At 41.8% G+C, this 13,631-nt stretch overlaps 2 protein-coding genes across 2 annotated transcripts; both read right to left on the reverse strand.

Moving 5' to 3' along the window:
- Window positions 1–4,030: 4,030 nt before the first annotated feature.
- LOC108070631 (putative odorant receptor 83c) lies at window positions 4,031–5,467 on the reverse strand. Its single transcript, XM_017161199.1, has 5 exons — window positions 4,904–5,467; window positions 4,611–4,849; window positions 4,366–4,555; window positions 4,144–4,299; window positions 4,031–4,081 (listed from the first exon to the last, which is right to left on the reverse strand). The coding sequence occupies exons 1-5, from the start codon at window positions 5,465–5,467 to the stop codon at window positions 4,031–4,033; spliced, it is 1,200 nt and encodes a 399-aa protein (XP_017016688.1).
- A 1,311-nt stretch (window positions 5,468–6,778) lies between these two features.
- Window positions 6,779–8,219, reverse strand: LOC108070630 (putative odorant receptor 83c). Its single transcript, XM_017161198.1, has 5 exons — window positions 7,653–8,219; window positions 7,357–7,595; window positions 7,112–7,301; window positions 6,890–7,045; window positions 6,779–6,826 (listed from the first exon to the last, which is right to left on the reverse strand). The coding sequence occupies exons 1-5, from the start codon at window positions 8,217–8,219 to the stop codon at window positions 6,779–6,781; spliced, it is 1,200 nt and encodes a 399-aa protein (XP_017016687.1).
- Window positions 8,220–13,631: the final 5,412 nt, after the last annotated feature.

Genomic DNA, 13,631 nt, shown 5'->3' on the forward strand with positions numbered 1-13,631 from the left:
TCTTAAGACGCTGCCTGGTAAACACGTGCACTTTAAAATCCCCCAAAGCAAATAACAAGCTGATAGCTAACTGGAGCACAGGTTCCCTCCCCGAGCTCCTACATCGCCATCGTCAGCCTCTCCTCCCCCGAAGTGATTAAGCCATCAAAGTTTGCCTTCGACACGCAGCATTAACGCTTCGACTTTGCTTAGCTGTGAGCTTCGAGCTGTGAGCTGTGAGCTCTGAGCTGTGAGCCAAGTGCAGTGCGCCGGATGCCAGGCAGCTCGATAATTACTTGGCCAGCGTGAAGTTTTGGGCAGACATCAGCAGAAATTGGCTGGAAGAGCGACGATGTCGGTGGATGGGCAAAAAGAGCGATTCAGTCGCAATGTGTCCGTCGTTTTGCCAAGTCGATGTCGATGTCATTGCCGTTGTCCCTGTCGCTACAAATCTCCTTGCGACAGATGGACGTGGCGACGCGACGCATCCAAAGGCGGAGACAGGGGGCGTTGCTTATAAATGATGGCAGCAACCACGCCCCCATTCACATGACGGCACGAAATGCTCTAATTTATATATGCCCAATTTGTGACTTTTTGGGGGGATGAAAAAAAACGAAGAAAACTAGGCAACGGGAGCCGAAGGCTCGGAGAAACTTTCAGGGCAATCTGGCCAGAAGCATGAGCTTTGAAGTTCAAAGTAGAACGGTTTACCCAAAGGAAATCCTATGCCTTCTTTAAGTTTTTGAAAAGCATCATTTTTAATTAAAGAAATATTAAATATGTACTTAAAAATTCGACAGTTTTACTGCGAATTACACCTTTGGTTTCCCTGCCAATTTTATTTATATTTTGAAAACAATTCTCCCAGTTTGAAGTGTTATTAAATACCATTCACCAGGCCCCTATGGCCTAATCACTGTAATTATTTCAACGTTTAAGGTTTAGTTTCATCCCGTTTGCATGGTGGTAGCCTTTTCAGAGCCATGACCCAAATATTCCACTCATTTGCATAAACATCTCTCTGGCGCCCAAAGCGCTCGCACATGGTGAAAATGGCATCCACCGCAAAATGCAGAGGGCAGTTCTGGGAACCGACAGCCGGCCGGGGCCCCAAAAGCGATTGTCCCATCAGAAAAATGCTACACAAATCATGCATAATATAAATTAATAGCCATCAACTCTTAAATTTCGGCAGCATTCTTAAATCGGCTGTCGGGCCTGCAGGCGTCCCTTTTTGCGCGCCACCCGCCGTTTCATGGCAAATTAGTAGCTCGTGGGCATTTTAATTGCGTCCAGCGGCGGGTTGGGCATGGCGAAAAAGGGCACACGGGGGGGTGGAAGCGGCCAGGGGCGGTTATGTGCGTCAAAAAATAAAATGAATTCATTTGTACCCTTTTCAAAGCCGTATAAAAGAAGGCTAAGACGCGGCAAGCGGCACGCGGTCCCCAAATGACTTAACTCATTTAATGTGGCTCTAATGGGATACAATTTAAATTTAATTGATTTGCCCGACAAGCTTTTTATGGCCGCAAGAATTTCTCTAAATTAAAAATGCCTTTTCCCGGCTGTGTGCTGTGTGCTGTGTGCTGTGTGTGTGCGTGTGGTTGGTAAAAATGCGGAGCGCTTTAAAGGGCGCCAAGATTAATTCATGTTTTGTGCTTCAGCATATTGATTAAATATGCAGAGCAGCGCTGGTGGCTCAAAGAGTGCCTGACAACAGTTTGCCCGCTTTCTGCTTTCAGCTTTCAGCATTCTTGCTTTTTTTTTGCAGTGGCTCGCTGATTTATTGGTTTAATGCACCCACGGCGCCACCGGCAGCAGCAGCAGCAGCACCCGCACCACCCGCACCACCCGCATAAACAGAGCGCAACAAACCGCAGCGGGGGAGTTGGTTGTTGGATGTTGGGACAACCTTTGCTGCCCGCCGCCATTTCTTAGCCTGGCAGCTAATTTATGTGCGCACGCGGCAGAGAAAATGCTGCCGAAAGGATACGCCAGGCGCCAGGAGCCAGCGCACACGGGAAATAATATTACAAAATTGGGGCAGCACCATAAAGTGTGTAAATTGTTGAACAGAATCACCAGGCGGCTTCCAAAGCTTGTTATTCCTTAAGTTTTTTGCTTATTAAAATTGTGTTAATTCAATTTCTGTTCAAGTTCTAAGAAAGTTTCAATAAATATAGGTATTTAAGCTTGTAAAAGATTGAATATTTTCTCTCTCTGCACCAAACGAGAAACATTTCCCCTATTTTCCTTATAGTGAGAATTATGTTTCCAGGGGGAGGGAGGCAAAGTGGGAGGCTCGAATGTCAGCGAGCATAAAAATTCGCATTTTAATATTTGCCAGTAAGCTGCGGTGCCTTGGCAGCTGATTTGCCATAGGTCCTTCCACTGCGTCGTCCTGCTCCTTCGGCTTGTTTGCCTGCCACTTTATCTGCGCCCAGCAGCTGGCGTTTGTTTGCGGTTCCATCGCGCGTTGCGTGTTGACTTTTGTGTCTGAGCCACCTTTCAACTGCAACTAATTTATTTTATTTGCCAGCTGGCGACCCAGACCACCTGCCCGGCCCCTTCCCAGACCCTTCCCAGCCCCGTCCCGGCTCCTAAAAATGATTCAAAACAAGCATTAGAAAATATATTGCACGGCACGGGGCTGATGTGCCGCTGCACTTGATACAAAGTGTCTTGACGCTAAGAGTGCCGCGTAGCTGGGTCCTGAGTGCCAAGTACCTCCGTTTGCCAGCGATTCCTGCGTACCGGCGTCATTGGCGTGGACAGGCTGTAAATGAGTTTTGTTATCTGCCAGCCAACAAGCAAGCAAATTGCATTAGGGAACATTGCAACGGGAAGAGGATGGGCCAGGTGCAAGAGTCCTGGCTATTAGTTGCCTTTGAGATTTCATTGGTCAGCTGGATAGCCTTAGGATACTGCAGATCCTGATCTAATAGCTGGTTAGTTTTCATTTCTATTATATTAAAATTAAGCAAGAGATTTCGGTAATGCTTATTTTATTATATTATAATTCGTAGAGAAACAATTTCCGCGGTTACATAAATTAGTCAAAAGAAAATATTTCTTCTCTGTATGGGAACAATTAAAACTTTGTCACTAGACTTTTGATACATTGCTCTATTTTGATTAAATTAAATACGTTTCACTCAGCTTTCGAATGGATTTGGCCTTGCGATCAGCAGGCATAAATAAACAAATAAGTGCTCAACCCCTTGCGGCCATTATTTAGCGTAATTAAATAGCGCATGGAAAATAAGTAAATTATGGAATGTGAAATGCCCGTAAATTTTCGCGCTTGTTGCGTTTGTTTTCCCAGCCAAGAGGTCGTTGAGTCCGTTGACCAAACTGTTGCTCCTGAATCCTGAATCCCCTGCCGCTGACCTTCCGACTGTTGATTTTATTAAAATCATTCCGTTTTTTATGCCCATTGGAGAGCGACCGCAGTAACGATGCACTTAATTACAACTGCATTATAATAACGTTACAATTATTGTTATTATTTTTTATTCCAGCACCCCGGCAGCCGAGCATTCGAGCTTTCGGGCCGTTGTCCCGACCACATTTATAAAATGCCCATTATTCATGGCCTGGTCAGAGGCTATTAATGTCGGCTGGCCAAATATCGGGGAAGTGAGTGAGCGAACAAACCATTTCAAAATAAATTAAATTTTTATGCGTATATGCGAGATATATTAAATGTTTTGTGCATAAGAAACCTCCCTTAATGAGACGCACAATTAATGCATTCGAGTCGTGGGCTCCATAAAGCCGATGCCATAAATTCAGCTGCGTTGGTAATTAGTGGCCAAGGTTAATGGCCAGCAGGAGAAGCATCACGAGTTCATCAGCAGAGGCAGAAATCCATTTCAAAGTTGGAAAACTGATAAAGCTTATTTCTGGGTGTTTTGAGTTTTTAACTTGGATTAAGCTAATCAGGGGTTAGCTCGATATTATTAATAAGTCCCTGCTGCTCTTAAGCTTGTGAAAGCTACCTTAGTATAAGGTTAATGGGTTATTTTTAAATAATTTACGACTGTACTTATGAACGATTCATCATCATCATTGAAACGCTGTAAATTAGCTTTGCAATCTGCAGGAAAGAAAATATACATTTATTACCATTTGCTCGTTAAAATTATGGCAAGGCTTAACCTGTAGAGCTGTTCTCATAGAAAGCGACATTATTCCAAGGATCTGAATAGTATGCGGATGCTGAGACTCCCGCAGCATTAGGCCAAAAAGCTTCCGTTCGTTGACACCCAACTCGTACCAGGCCACATTGCAGATGCTCTCGTACACCTTGTCATACTATTAGGTGCAAGAAGAAATGAGTAGAAGCTAAAAAATATATATAAAAAAGCAAACGAAACTTACTCCAAATTCAATGATAGTGCCCTGAAAGCAATAGACGGACATGCTGTACGCTGCTACCACAAAGAAGACGACCAGCGAGAGGTTAAAGCCAGATAAATTAAGGCAAAAACTGAGCAACATTGACAAGGCCATGGCTATGACCTGAGTGTCGATCAGCTCATGATATATGGCGTTCACTGTGCTGCAGTAGCTAAAAATGGCCATGTTAACTATATTATAGGGACACTACTTAAGTTATTTCCTACTTCGTAAAGAGTTGATGCCACTTGATAACATCCAATAAAAGTTGTAGTCGATATTTTTCCCCTCCAATCTGAACGCCCACGGCTGATAGCTCTCTGGATATTGCTTTGAGTTCCAGGGCTTCGTTTAGCTCGTCTATCTTGAGCTGCAACATATCGGCGAATGTTATGATCTGGGTTAATCCGAGAAAGACAAACAAGTCTCCCCCATAAAATCCTACGCCGCCAACGACCATTGAAAGCTGGAATGCAAAATTAATACACAAAAATATTTAATTTCTTATCCATATTCTTACCAAGTGAATCAGGTAGGTGGCTGTGAAGCCAATATTACTTTCCAGTGAAAGGCCAGGAATGTCGAACTGCATAGCGGTGACCCGGGTTCCATCGTACATCAACATGGCCAGCGGCAGGGACATCATTATGAAAATGGTAACGAAATAACCATTGCGAATTATTCGTATGAGGCCAAGCAACCGAGTGATGTTCTTGTGCAGGACTGTGCGGTAGTGACATCCCCTATTCTCGTACTCCTCGTATATGCCTCTTGTGAAGAATGTGAGTCTCCGCATGTCCTGCTGTTTCAAGATACAGGTCAGGAGCTTTCCGAGCCCATGTATCAGGCCTCCTATCATCGAGGTGGCCTTTAAGTTTTTCTCCAAGTCACCACCATTATTGAAAATGGAGAATATGGTGAAGACCATAAAGTTGCCACCTACAAAAAAAGTGGTCCAGGTTCGATAGTTAAACTTCAAACATGACGCCAATATGTCCACTCCCAAAAAAGCAACGAATTTGTTAATGTCCTTGGCTAGTTTGTGAAAGCGCTGGGACGGACTGACTAAGACAGAACTCTCCATTGTGAAAAACTGATTTGAATATACATTTTTCGCTCCTTAAATGGAAAAATACTTGTTCTGGCCCTTACGTGTCTGCAAAATGTCCCAGCAATTATTGCAATCAAACACACTTAATGCTTTTTTTAATTATATAATCGATAAAAGCTGACAGAATCATTTAATTATTGTGAACGGTGCCAGTCTAAATAATATTATATTATAAAACTTATAAAAAATGAGTAGGCAGGTATCTGAAATGTAGAGTATGAAAGTGTGTATTAGTTTCCCTTGAAATAAGAAGGAAATTAAATTACATTCACCATACGCCATGTTATCTCATACATTTCAGTGTGCAAAACGTTATTAGTCGTGCCTTAACCTCCGTTTTTCCTTGGTAATTGGTAGCCAAGGTTAATGTCCAGCAGGAGAAGCAGAGGGAAAAATCCATTGTAAAATTGAAAAAAAAGGTTATTTCTGGATTTTTTTGAGTTATAAACTTGGAAAAAGCAATTCGTATCTTAACTTTAGAATTATTATGCTGTTTCTGCTGCTTTAAATATTGCTAAGCTAACTTTTAATATCTTTGTATTGTTATTTTAAATTAATGAACAATTTAGGATTAAGTGCTATAATCAATATAAATAATAATTAGCGTTTCATCATCATCATCGAAACGCTGTAAATAAGTTTTCGCCAAAGCGATGGGATGGACTGACTGCTACTGGATTATCCATTGCGAAATAAGTGATTTCAATGCAATTTTCTCCTCGTTTTATAGTAAAATACTTTTTCTGGCCCTTACGTGTCTGCATAATGTCCCAGCAATTATTACAATTAAACACACTTAATGCTTTTTTTAATTATATAATCGATAAAAGGTGACAGAATCATTTAATTATTGGGAAAGGTGTCAGTCTAAATAATTTTACATTATAAAACTTATAAAGAATGAGTAGGCAGGTATTTGAAATTTAGAGTATGAAAGTGTGTATTAGTTTCCCTTGAAATGAAAGAAGGTTACATTTCAGTGTGCGAACCGTTATTAGTCCTGCCATAAATTCCGTTGTTCCTTGGTAATTGGTAGCCAAGGTTAATGACCAGCAGGAGAAGCAGGGGGAAAAGTCCATTGTAATATTGAAAAAAAAAAATAAATAAAAGCTTATTCCTGGATTTTTTTGAGTTTTAAACTAAGATAAAGCAACTCTCAACTTTAGAATTAGTATGCTGTTTCTTCTGCTTTAAAGGTTGTGAAGCTAACTTCTTATATCTTTGTATGGTTATTTTAAGTTAATTAACAATATAGGATTAAGTGCTATAATCAATATTAATGTATTAGCGATTCATCATCATCATCGAAACGCTGTAAATCAGTTTTACAATCTAAAGAACAGGGATCAGAAGTTGTATTACCAATTATTGGGTTAAATAATAGAAAGGGTTCACCTGTAGAGCTGTTCTCATAGAAAGCGACATAATTCCAAGAATCTGAATAGTCTGCGGATGCTGAGACTCCCGCAGCATTAGGCCAAAGAGCTTCCGCTCGTTGACACTCAACTCGAGCCAGTCCACATTGCAGATGCTCTCGTAGACCTGGTCATACTGTTCGGAGTTTGAAGAAATGAGAGAAAGGTGAAATGTATACTCAACACAGCAATCGAAACTTACTGAAAATTCAATGACAGTGCCCAGAAAGCAATAGATGGTCATACTGTATGCTGATACCACAAAGTACAAGGCCAATGAAAGGTTAAAGCTAGATAAATTAAGGCAAAAACTGAGCAACACTGACATGGCCATGGCTATGACCTGAGAGGCGATCAACTCATAGTATAAGGCGTTCACCTTGCTGCAGTAGCTAAAAATGGCCATGATAATATTATTATAAGGACACTTCGATAGGTATTTCTTACTTCGTAAAGAGTTGATGCCACTTAATAACTTCCAATAAAAGTTGTAGTCGATATTTTTCCCCTCCAATCTGAACACCTACTGGTAATAGCTCTCTGGATTTGGCTTTGAGTTCCAGGGCTTCGTATAGCTCGTCTATCTTGAGCTGCATCATATCAGCGAATGTTATGATCTGGGTCAATCCGAGAAAGACAAACGTGTCCCCCACATAAAATCCTACGCCGCCAATGATCAGTGAAATCTGGAATGGAAAATTGTGTGTAAAATTTTGATTTTTTACTTTAATCCATACTATTACCGAGTGAATCAGGCAGGTGGCTGTAAAGCCAAAATTACTTTCCAGTGAAAGTCCAGGGAAGTTGAACTGCATAATGGTGACCCGAGTGCCGTCGTACATCAGCATGGCCAGCGGTACTGATAGCATTATGGAAAAGGTCACAAAGTAACCATTGCGAATGATTCGTATGAAACGGAGGAACCGATCGATGTTCGTGTGCAGGGCTGTGCGGTAGTGAATTCCCTTATTCTCGTACTCCTCGTAAATGCCTCTTGTGAAGAATGTGAGTCTCCGCATGTCCTGCTGTTTCAACAGACACGTCAGGAACTTCCCGAGAATATGTACCAGGCCTCCTATCATCGATGAGGTCTCTAGGTTTTTCTCTAAATCAACGCCATTTCTAAATATGGAAAATACGGTAAAGACGGTATAGTTGATAACTAAAAGGCTAACGGCCCAGGTGCGGTAGTTGAATTTCAAACGGAGTGCAAATATATCCACTCCGAAAAAAAATGTTATTAAGGTGTTAATGTGCTTGGTTAGTTCGTCAAAGCGATGGGACGGACTGACTGCCACTGAACTCTCCATTGTGAAATAACTGATTTCAGTGCAATTTCCTGATCCTTTTATAGTAAAATACTTCTTCTGACCTTACGTGACTGCAAAATGTCCCAGCAATTATTATTAGTGTTATTAAAAACAATTAAACGCGCTAAACGCTTTTTTATTATTACATAATCCATCCAGCATTTAATGTGTTTAAAAGGTGTTTGTCAAAATTAAAATTAATGTGTGAATTACTTTTCCTTGAGTTTAATATCTCCTTGCATCGAAACAGTTAAATCATTCAGCAGTATAAGAATCCATTACCTAGAGTTAAGCTGAATTAAGACAATGTTGCTCCCATGCCCTTTATCACTGAATAGCCCCACTATTTCGCATAAGCCTTTGTTTCGCAAGTCCTTCGATGGCATTCATCATACGCACTGTTGTCTAATACACTTCAGAGTGCGGAACGTTATTAGTCAGGCCCCTTGAATGTTGAATGTCCCTTAGGTCATATACCCACTAGTTCATTGTGTGCTTTTTGTTATTAATTTCCAAGCTATAAATTTCACTTCGCCACATTTCTAAAGGCCAATCCCCAACTAAAACTACTCACTTGTACTTTGGGCTGCGGCTGGGGCAGAAGATGGGGCCCTCACCTTTTGCACGCCTGAACAGCTTTCGGTTTTTGTCTGCGGTATTTTGTTATTCTGGCCGATCCAGCAGCTCCGCCTTCCATCTGCTGCATCTTTTGTTTATTCCTCACAATGGCCTGCCGCAGGTTTTTACTGCCTGCCTGCCAGCCTGCCATTGTGTGTGTCTTCTCCTCCGTGTGTATGTGTTTGATTTTTCCTGTTGTTTTGTACCCGGCACGAGTAGCATGGACTTAAAGGTATACCGTGTTTTTCCCAATTTCAGAACTCCGAACAACGGCAGCGCATATAGTATTTGTGATTTACATACGAAGCTGGATATGAGGATTTTTAATTGGAAGATTAAACTGAAAGTGCACATTAACTAAATTAGCAGTGGTTCTTGATATATGATTTTTTGATGGACTGAAAGCACTGTGGATTTTGAATCAGTTAAAAATGGAACTGAGGGAATATTTCGTCTTTTAGTTAAACTTATAGTATGAGTACCAAGTATTTCTTAGTCCGTACACTCGACTCTGCTTGTTCCTCTCCTGGCTTTTGTATTTTGTGCTGTCTTCTCCTTGGCTGCCTGCCTATAAAATGCAATGGAATTTCATATTGTGCGAGTATATATCGGCATCAACATAATGCTCTCGGATAATATTCCCAGGCATTTTTGCGCTGCGGCACGTAAAAAATGCAAGCTATACACACACCGACCCAGCGTTACATGCCTGTGCGTTTGATGTTTAATCAATTGAAAATGCGAGAGTGTGCCATTGATGGCCCCCCCCTCAAACTCACCCAATTTTCCGGCCGGTCCCCTCTGATATCCCGAAAACTTGGCCCCCAACCCAAGCTCGATTGTCTGCCTGGCGGCCTGCATAATACCTGTGGCATGACCTGAGCCAGGGTCGGATTGCCAGCTCAGCCCGGCTTTGACTTCCGCATCGCCCCGCCGGCTGTTTGCTAACTGCAAGCTGCAGGTCTACTCTTAAGACGCGCTCTCTAGAAAAAAACATTAGCAAGATTGCAAGGTGCGTGTGCGGTGCCGCCCACAAACACACACCAACTTATTCTCAGCCGCTTCCTTATTGAAAGGGAATTGAACGCTCGGCTTCCTTTCGGAGCCTAGCCGTTCCTTTCGCCTTTGCCGCTTGCCGCCTGAATGGCACAAAGCGGAATAAAAATTACAATATCGCTGTTGCTGCTCCTGCCGCCGACGATGCAATGGAAATGGAAGGCAAACAACGGGCACAACTACAACCACACGCACGTGCACTGCACAAAAAAGTATAGAATTTTTGGAAAAATAAAGTCCTTTTGTAGTTAGCTTTTAAGTCATTAGCTTGTGTACATTAAGGATGCATGCAGCAAAGAGCTATTCAATTTCAAGACTATATCATCTCAAATAGGTGGACGTAAGGACCTTTCGAGATATCCTATAACTAGTTTTCCCCCGGTGCACATACACACAAAGGAAGGCTCTCTGCCTCAAGCTGCCTGCGGTGGCATTCATGCGCTTGTGTGCGCCAGCCCGAGCGTGTGTGTGTGCGTGGGCGAGTGTTTCTTGTATTGAAACTTCCTTTAATGGCTTCCGGTTATCATTATTGGCACAAGGCATTGTCCGTCCCACTCTTGCGGCTGCGTGTCTATAAAGATTAAACGCATTGTTCTTTGTTGATTCTTTTCGTCATGCGAAGAAATTAATATTCGCAATCCATTATCGCTTCTAATAGCTCACATACGAGCGCCAGGGTCCGCACACACAAAGGGGTATATTTAATAACCTTAATGGGGCGGCTTAAAGCCTTGAAGCCTTAAAGCAGCGAGTCGCAACCTTTTTGGCCAGTGCCCCAGTGCCCCTAATGCATAATCAATCAATCGAACGCTTTAAGCCTCTGACTAATATGCAGTAAAGGGCCTGAGCCCCAGTCCGGGCCTGGGTCCGAGCCAGTCCTTTAAAGTGTCCTTGCTCCTGGCCCAAAACAGATACACACATTGATAGATGGGCGGACTCCAGTACGTCAGCGTCATTCGCTTCGGCTAATGATGACAAATTTTTTATGGGCATTATGAGCGCCAGTGACTTAAAGCGTGTGGGAATGGCCAAAGTGCACAGAGAGAAAATATGACTGTCGTTTGTTTATATAAATTATTTTAGCTTATATAAGTTAGGCGGTTTTTTATTATTCTATAAGAAACATTGACTATTGCATTTTATCTTTATGTTTTTTCCTGAATACATTAATTAACTTGACTCTAGTAATTCTCTGTGTAAAACTAGAACTGTGGGGTGTTGTCTGTTGCTATTCGGTTCCCCCAATGACCAACCCTTGGCCAGCCCAGGCTCTTTATTAATTTGACAGCATCAACAGGAGCTGGCTGACTTGGCACGCTAATGATTGAAATGAACTCCGGCTTGGTCTCCGGTCCCCAGGACTCTGGTCCTGAGGAAGAAGCCAGTGTAACGCCTACCGTCTAACCGGCAGCAGCTTGATTGATGGTTATCACTCACTGGACGCCGAGAAGAGCCACTACAAGGACGTCAGATTAAATGCTGTAGGTGTGTCATAACTTTTTTGTCCTGCGCCCCGGCATTCGCCAGCTCATTCCTCATTGTCCTGTATTGCTCCTTTGTTCGGGGGGACATTTGGGCACTTGTCATCCACTGACACAAATGCCGCTCCCAGACGCTAAGTATGCAAGAACAGGGAGCACAAAAAAAGGAGACCAAATATGGATTCCAAAAATAAATCTGCCATGTCATATGCGAGTGAAAAGGGAAGCAAAAAATAAACCGCCATTGGTCATGTTTGAAAGCAAATAAGGCCAATTAACAAATGCAAATACCCAGCAAGATTCTGCAGCTTTTTTTTCTTCTCCTTTCTCAGCACACAGGTAAAGGGTGTGTAAAGAAAATTAAAGTGTATCGGAACGATAAATATAGTCTTACTTACCATATAAGTTGCTGCTAAAGAGTATAACTATAATTTTTAGAAATGTAACTTAGGATATACAATATATGGTATTAAGGATAATGAGAATAATGAGTCTATTCTGCGGTTCTAAGAATAAAAGAATCAGACTTTCCTTTACCTAAAAAAGTCTTTATCTTAACTTTCTCGGCTTTACTTGACTTTGACTTACTTACTCACAATATTCTACAAGGTCTATTGTTGCTTTTATTACGCCTTAAATGGTTTTTAAATATAATTTAACTTATTTTAAATACTTAAATAAATTCCTTCAAGTAATATTTAAGATTATTTCTATAGCTGTTTTCCTCTTCAGTGCATATTAACCTTGGTTGTGTTTAGGTTAAGTACAAGCCAATACAATTTTCACGTAAAGTGAAACATAATCTGGAGCTTTGTAAATTAAAGATAACCCATGCAAGCCCACGCAGAATCCTTTTCCTGCTCCTCCCAACACGTGGGCCTGGATTTGACGGATCTGGAATGGCTGAGCCTAGTGTGTGTGAGGTCGGAATCGACCACCTGGCCTCTGAAATGTGTTTACTCCGGAAAGCCAAGCGATTGTAGGCCACGAATCTCGTTCGCCCTGTTTTCCGAGTGGAAAGCGGTGAAAGAGCAAAGGTCCCATTGAAGCGAAGAGAGACTCCCCGTGGAAGGACGAAAGTTACTGTGCAATTTCACTCAGTGAGCGCGAAATGTCACTTTCCAGCTGCCGCTCAAGCAGGGAAATTTTCTCTTGGAGTGCAGGGAAATTACCGCTGAATGGAAGTATAAGAGTTTCCAACGGAAGAAAAGAGAGACTTCGGGGAAGTTTTCCCTTGACGGTTTGGAAACGGACTAAAGGCTTGAAACCAAAATTTAAAATAAATTTCACTTGTTGACAGCAATAATTATAATATTAATAAAAATTAATAAATATATATTAGCTTAGAGTTTTCCTTATTTTTTTGAGAAAGGATGCTAAATACTTTCTAGCCTTGAATTTGCGTTATTTACACAACTCCTGAACGAATGTCTGCCAGCAAGGACATCGCTGGGCAATGGTCGGCCAAAACGGAAACGGAAAAATGAGATTTATGACGTGTACAATGGGGCAGGTGGAAAAGGTGGGTACTTATAAATAAAAATATACATGTATATGTGTGTGAGTGTACAGTACATACCATAAATGCTGGGTGAATTATTAAAATAAAAGTGAAACGGAAACGTAACAAAGGTTCGGCGGCAGCATTTATGACAGGAAAACGCGAAACGTAGCACAAAGAGATTGCCGTGGCACGCATCTAAAACGAGATATGCCACGCCGGAAATAAGCGCCCCGCACAGCAGCCTTCACGCACACACGCACACCATCACTCGCACTCCCGACACTCTCGCACACACTTGCGGCAATGTTTACGCACTGGCGAATCAAGATCCCCTATAAGTAGGCTTCATTTGCCCAGCAAATGCTGCCTCGGAGAGAAACAAAAAATGGCTTGCATATGGTGTTCTTTCACACGACTCCGGCTATACTCTACGTCCTTGCATTACTATTAGTATAAGTACGGGGAAATCTAAGGATTTATATATTTTTGCTTGTTAGTTGATATCATAAAAATGTTTTTGTAAGGCGAAATACACGGAACCTGCAATCAATACTCGCATTTTCTGGATGCATAAAGATAACACAAGGGAAACAGCTATACTCTACGTCCTTGCATTACTATTAGTATTTCTATTGTTCCTTCATATTTAATATTATAAAAATGTTTTTGTAAGGCGAAATATACGGAACCTGTAATCAATACTCGACATATCCTGGAGGAAAAAGTGAATTTGATATACCCACTCTTTGGCAC

This window comes from Drosophila kikkawai, chromosome 3R (genome assembly GCF_030179895.1).
Source record: "Drosophila kikkawai strain 14028-0561.14 chromosome 3R, DkikHiC1v2, whole genome shotgun sequence".
Classification (NCBI taxonomy): Eukaryota; Metazoa; Arthropoda; class Insecta; order Diptera; family Drosophilidae; genus Drosophila; species Drosophila kikkawai.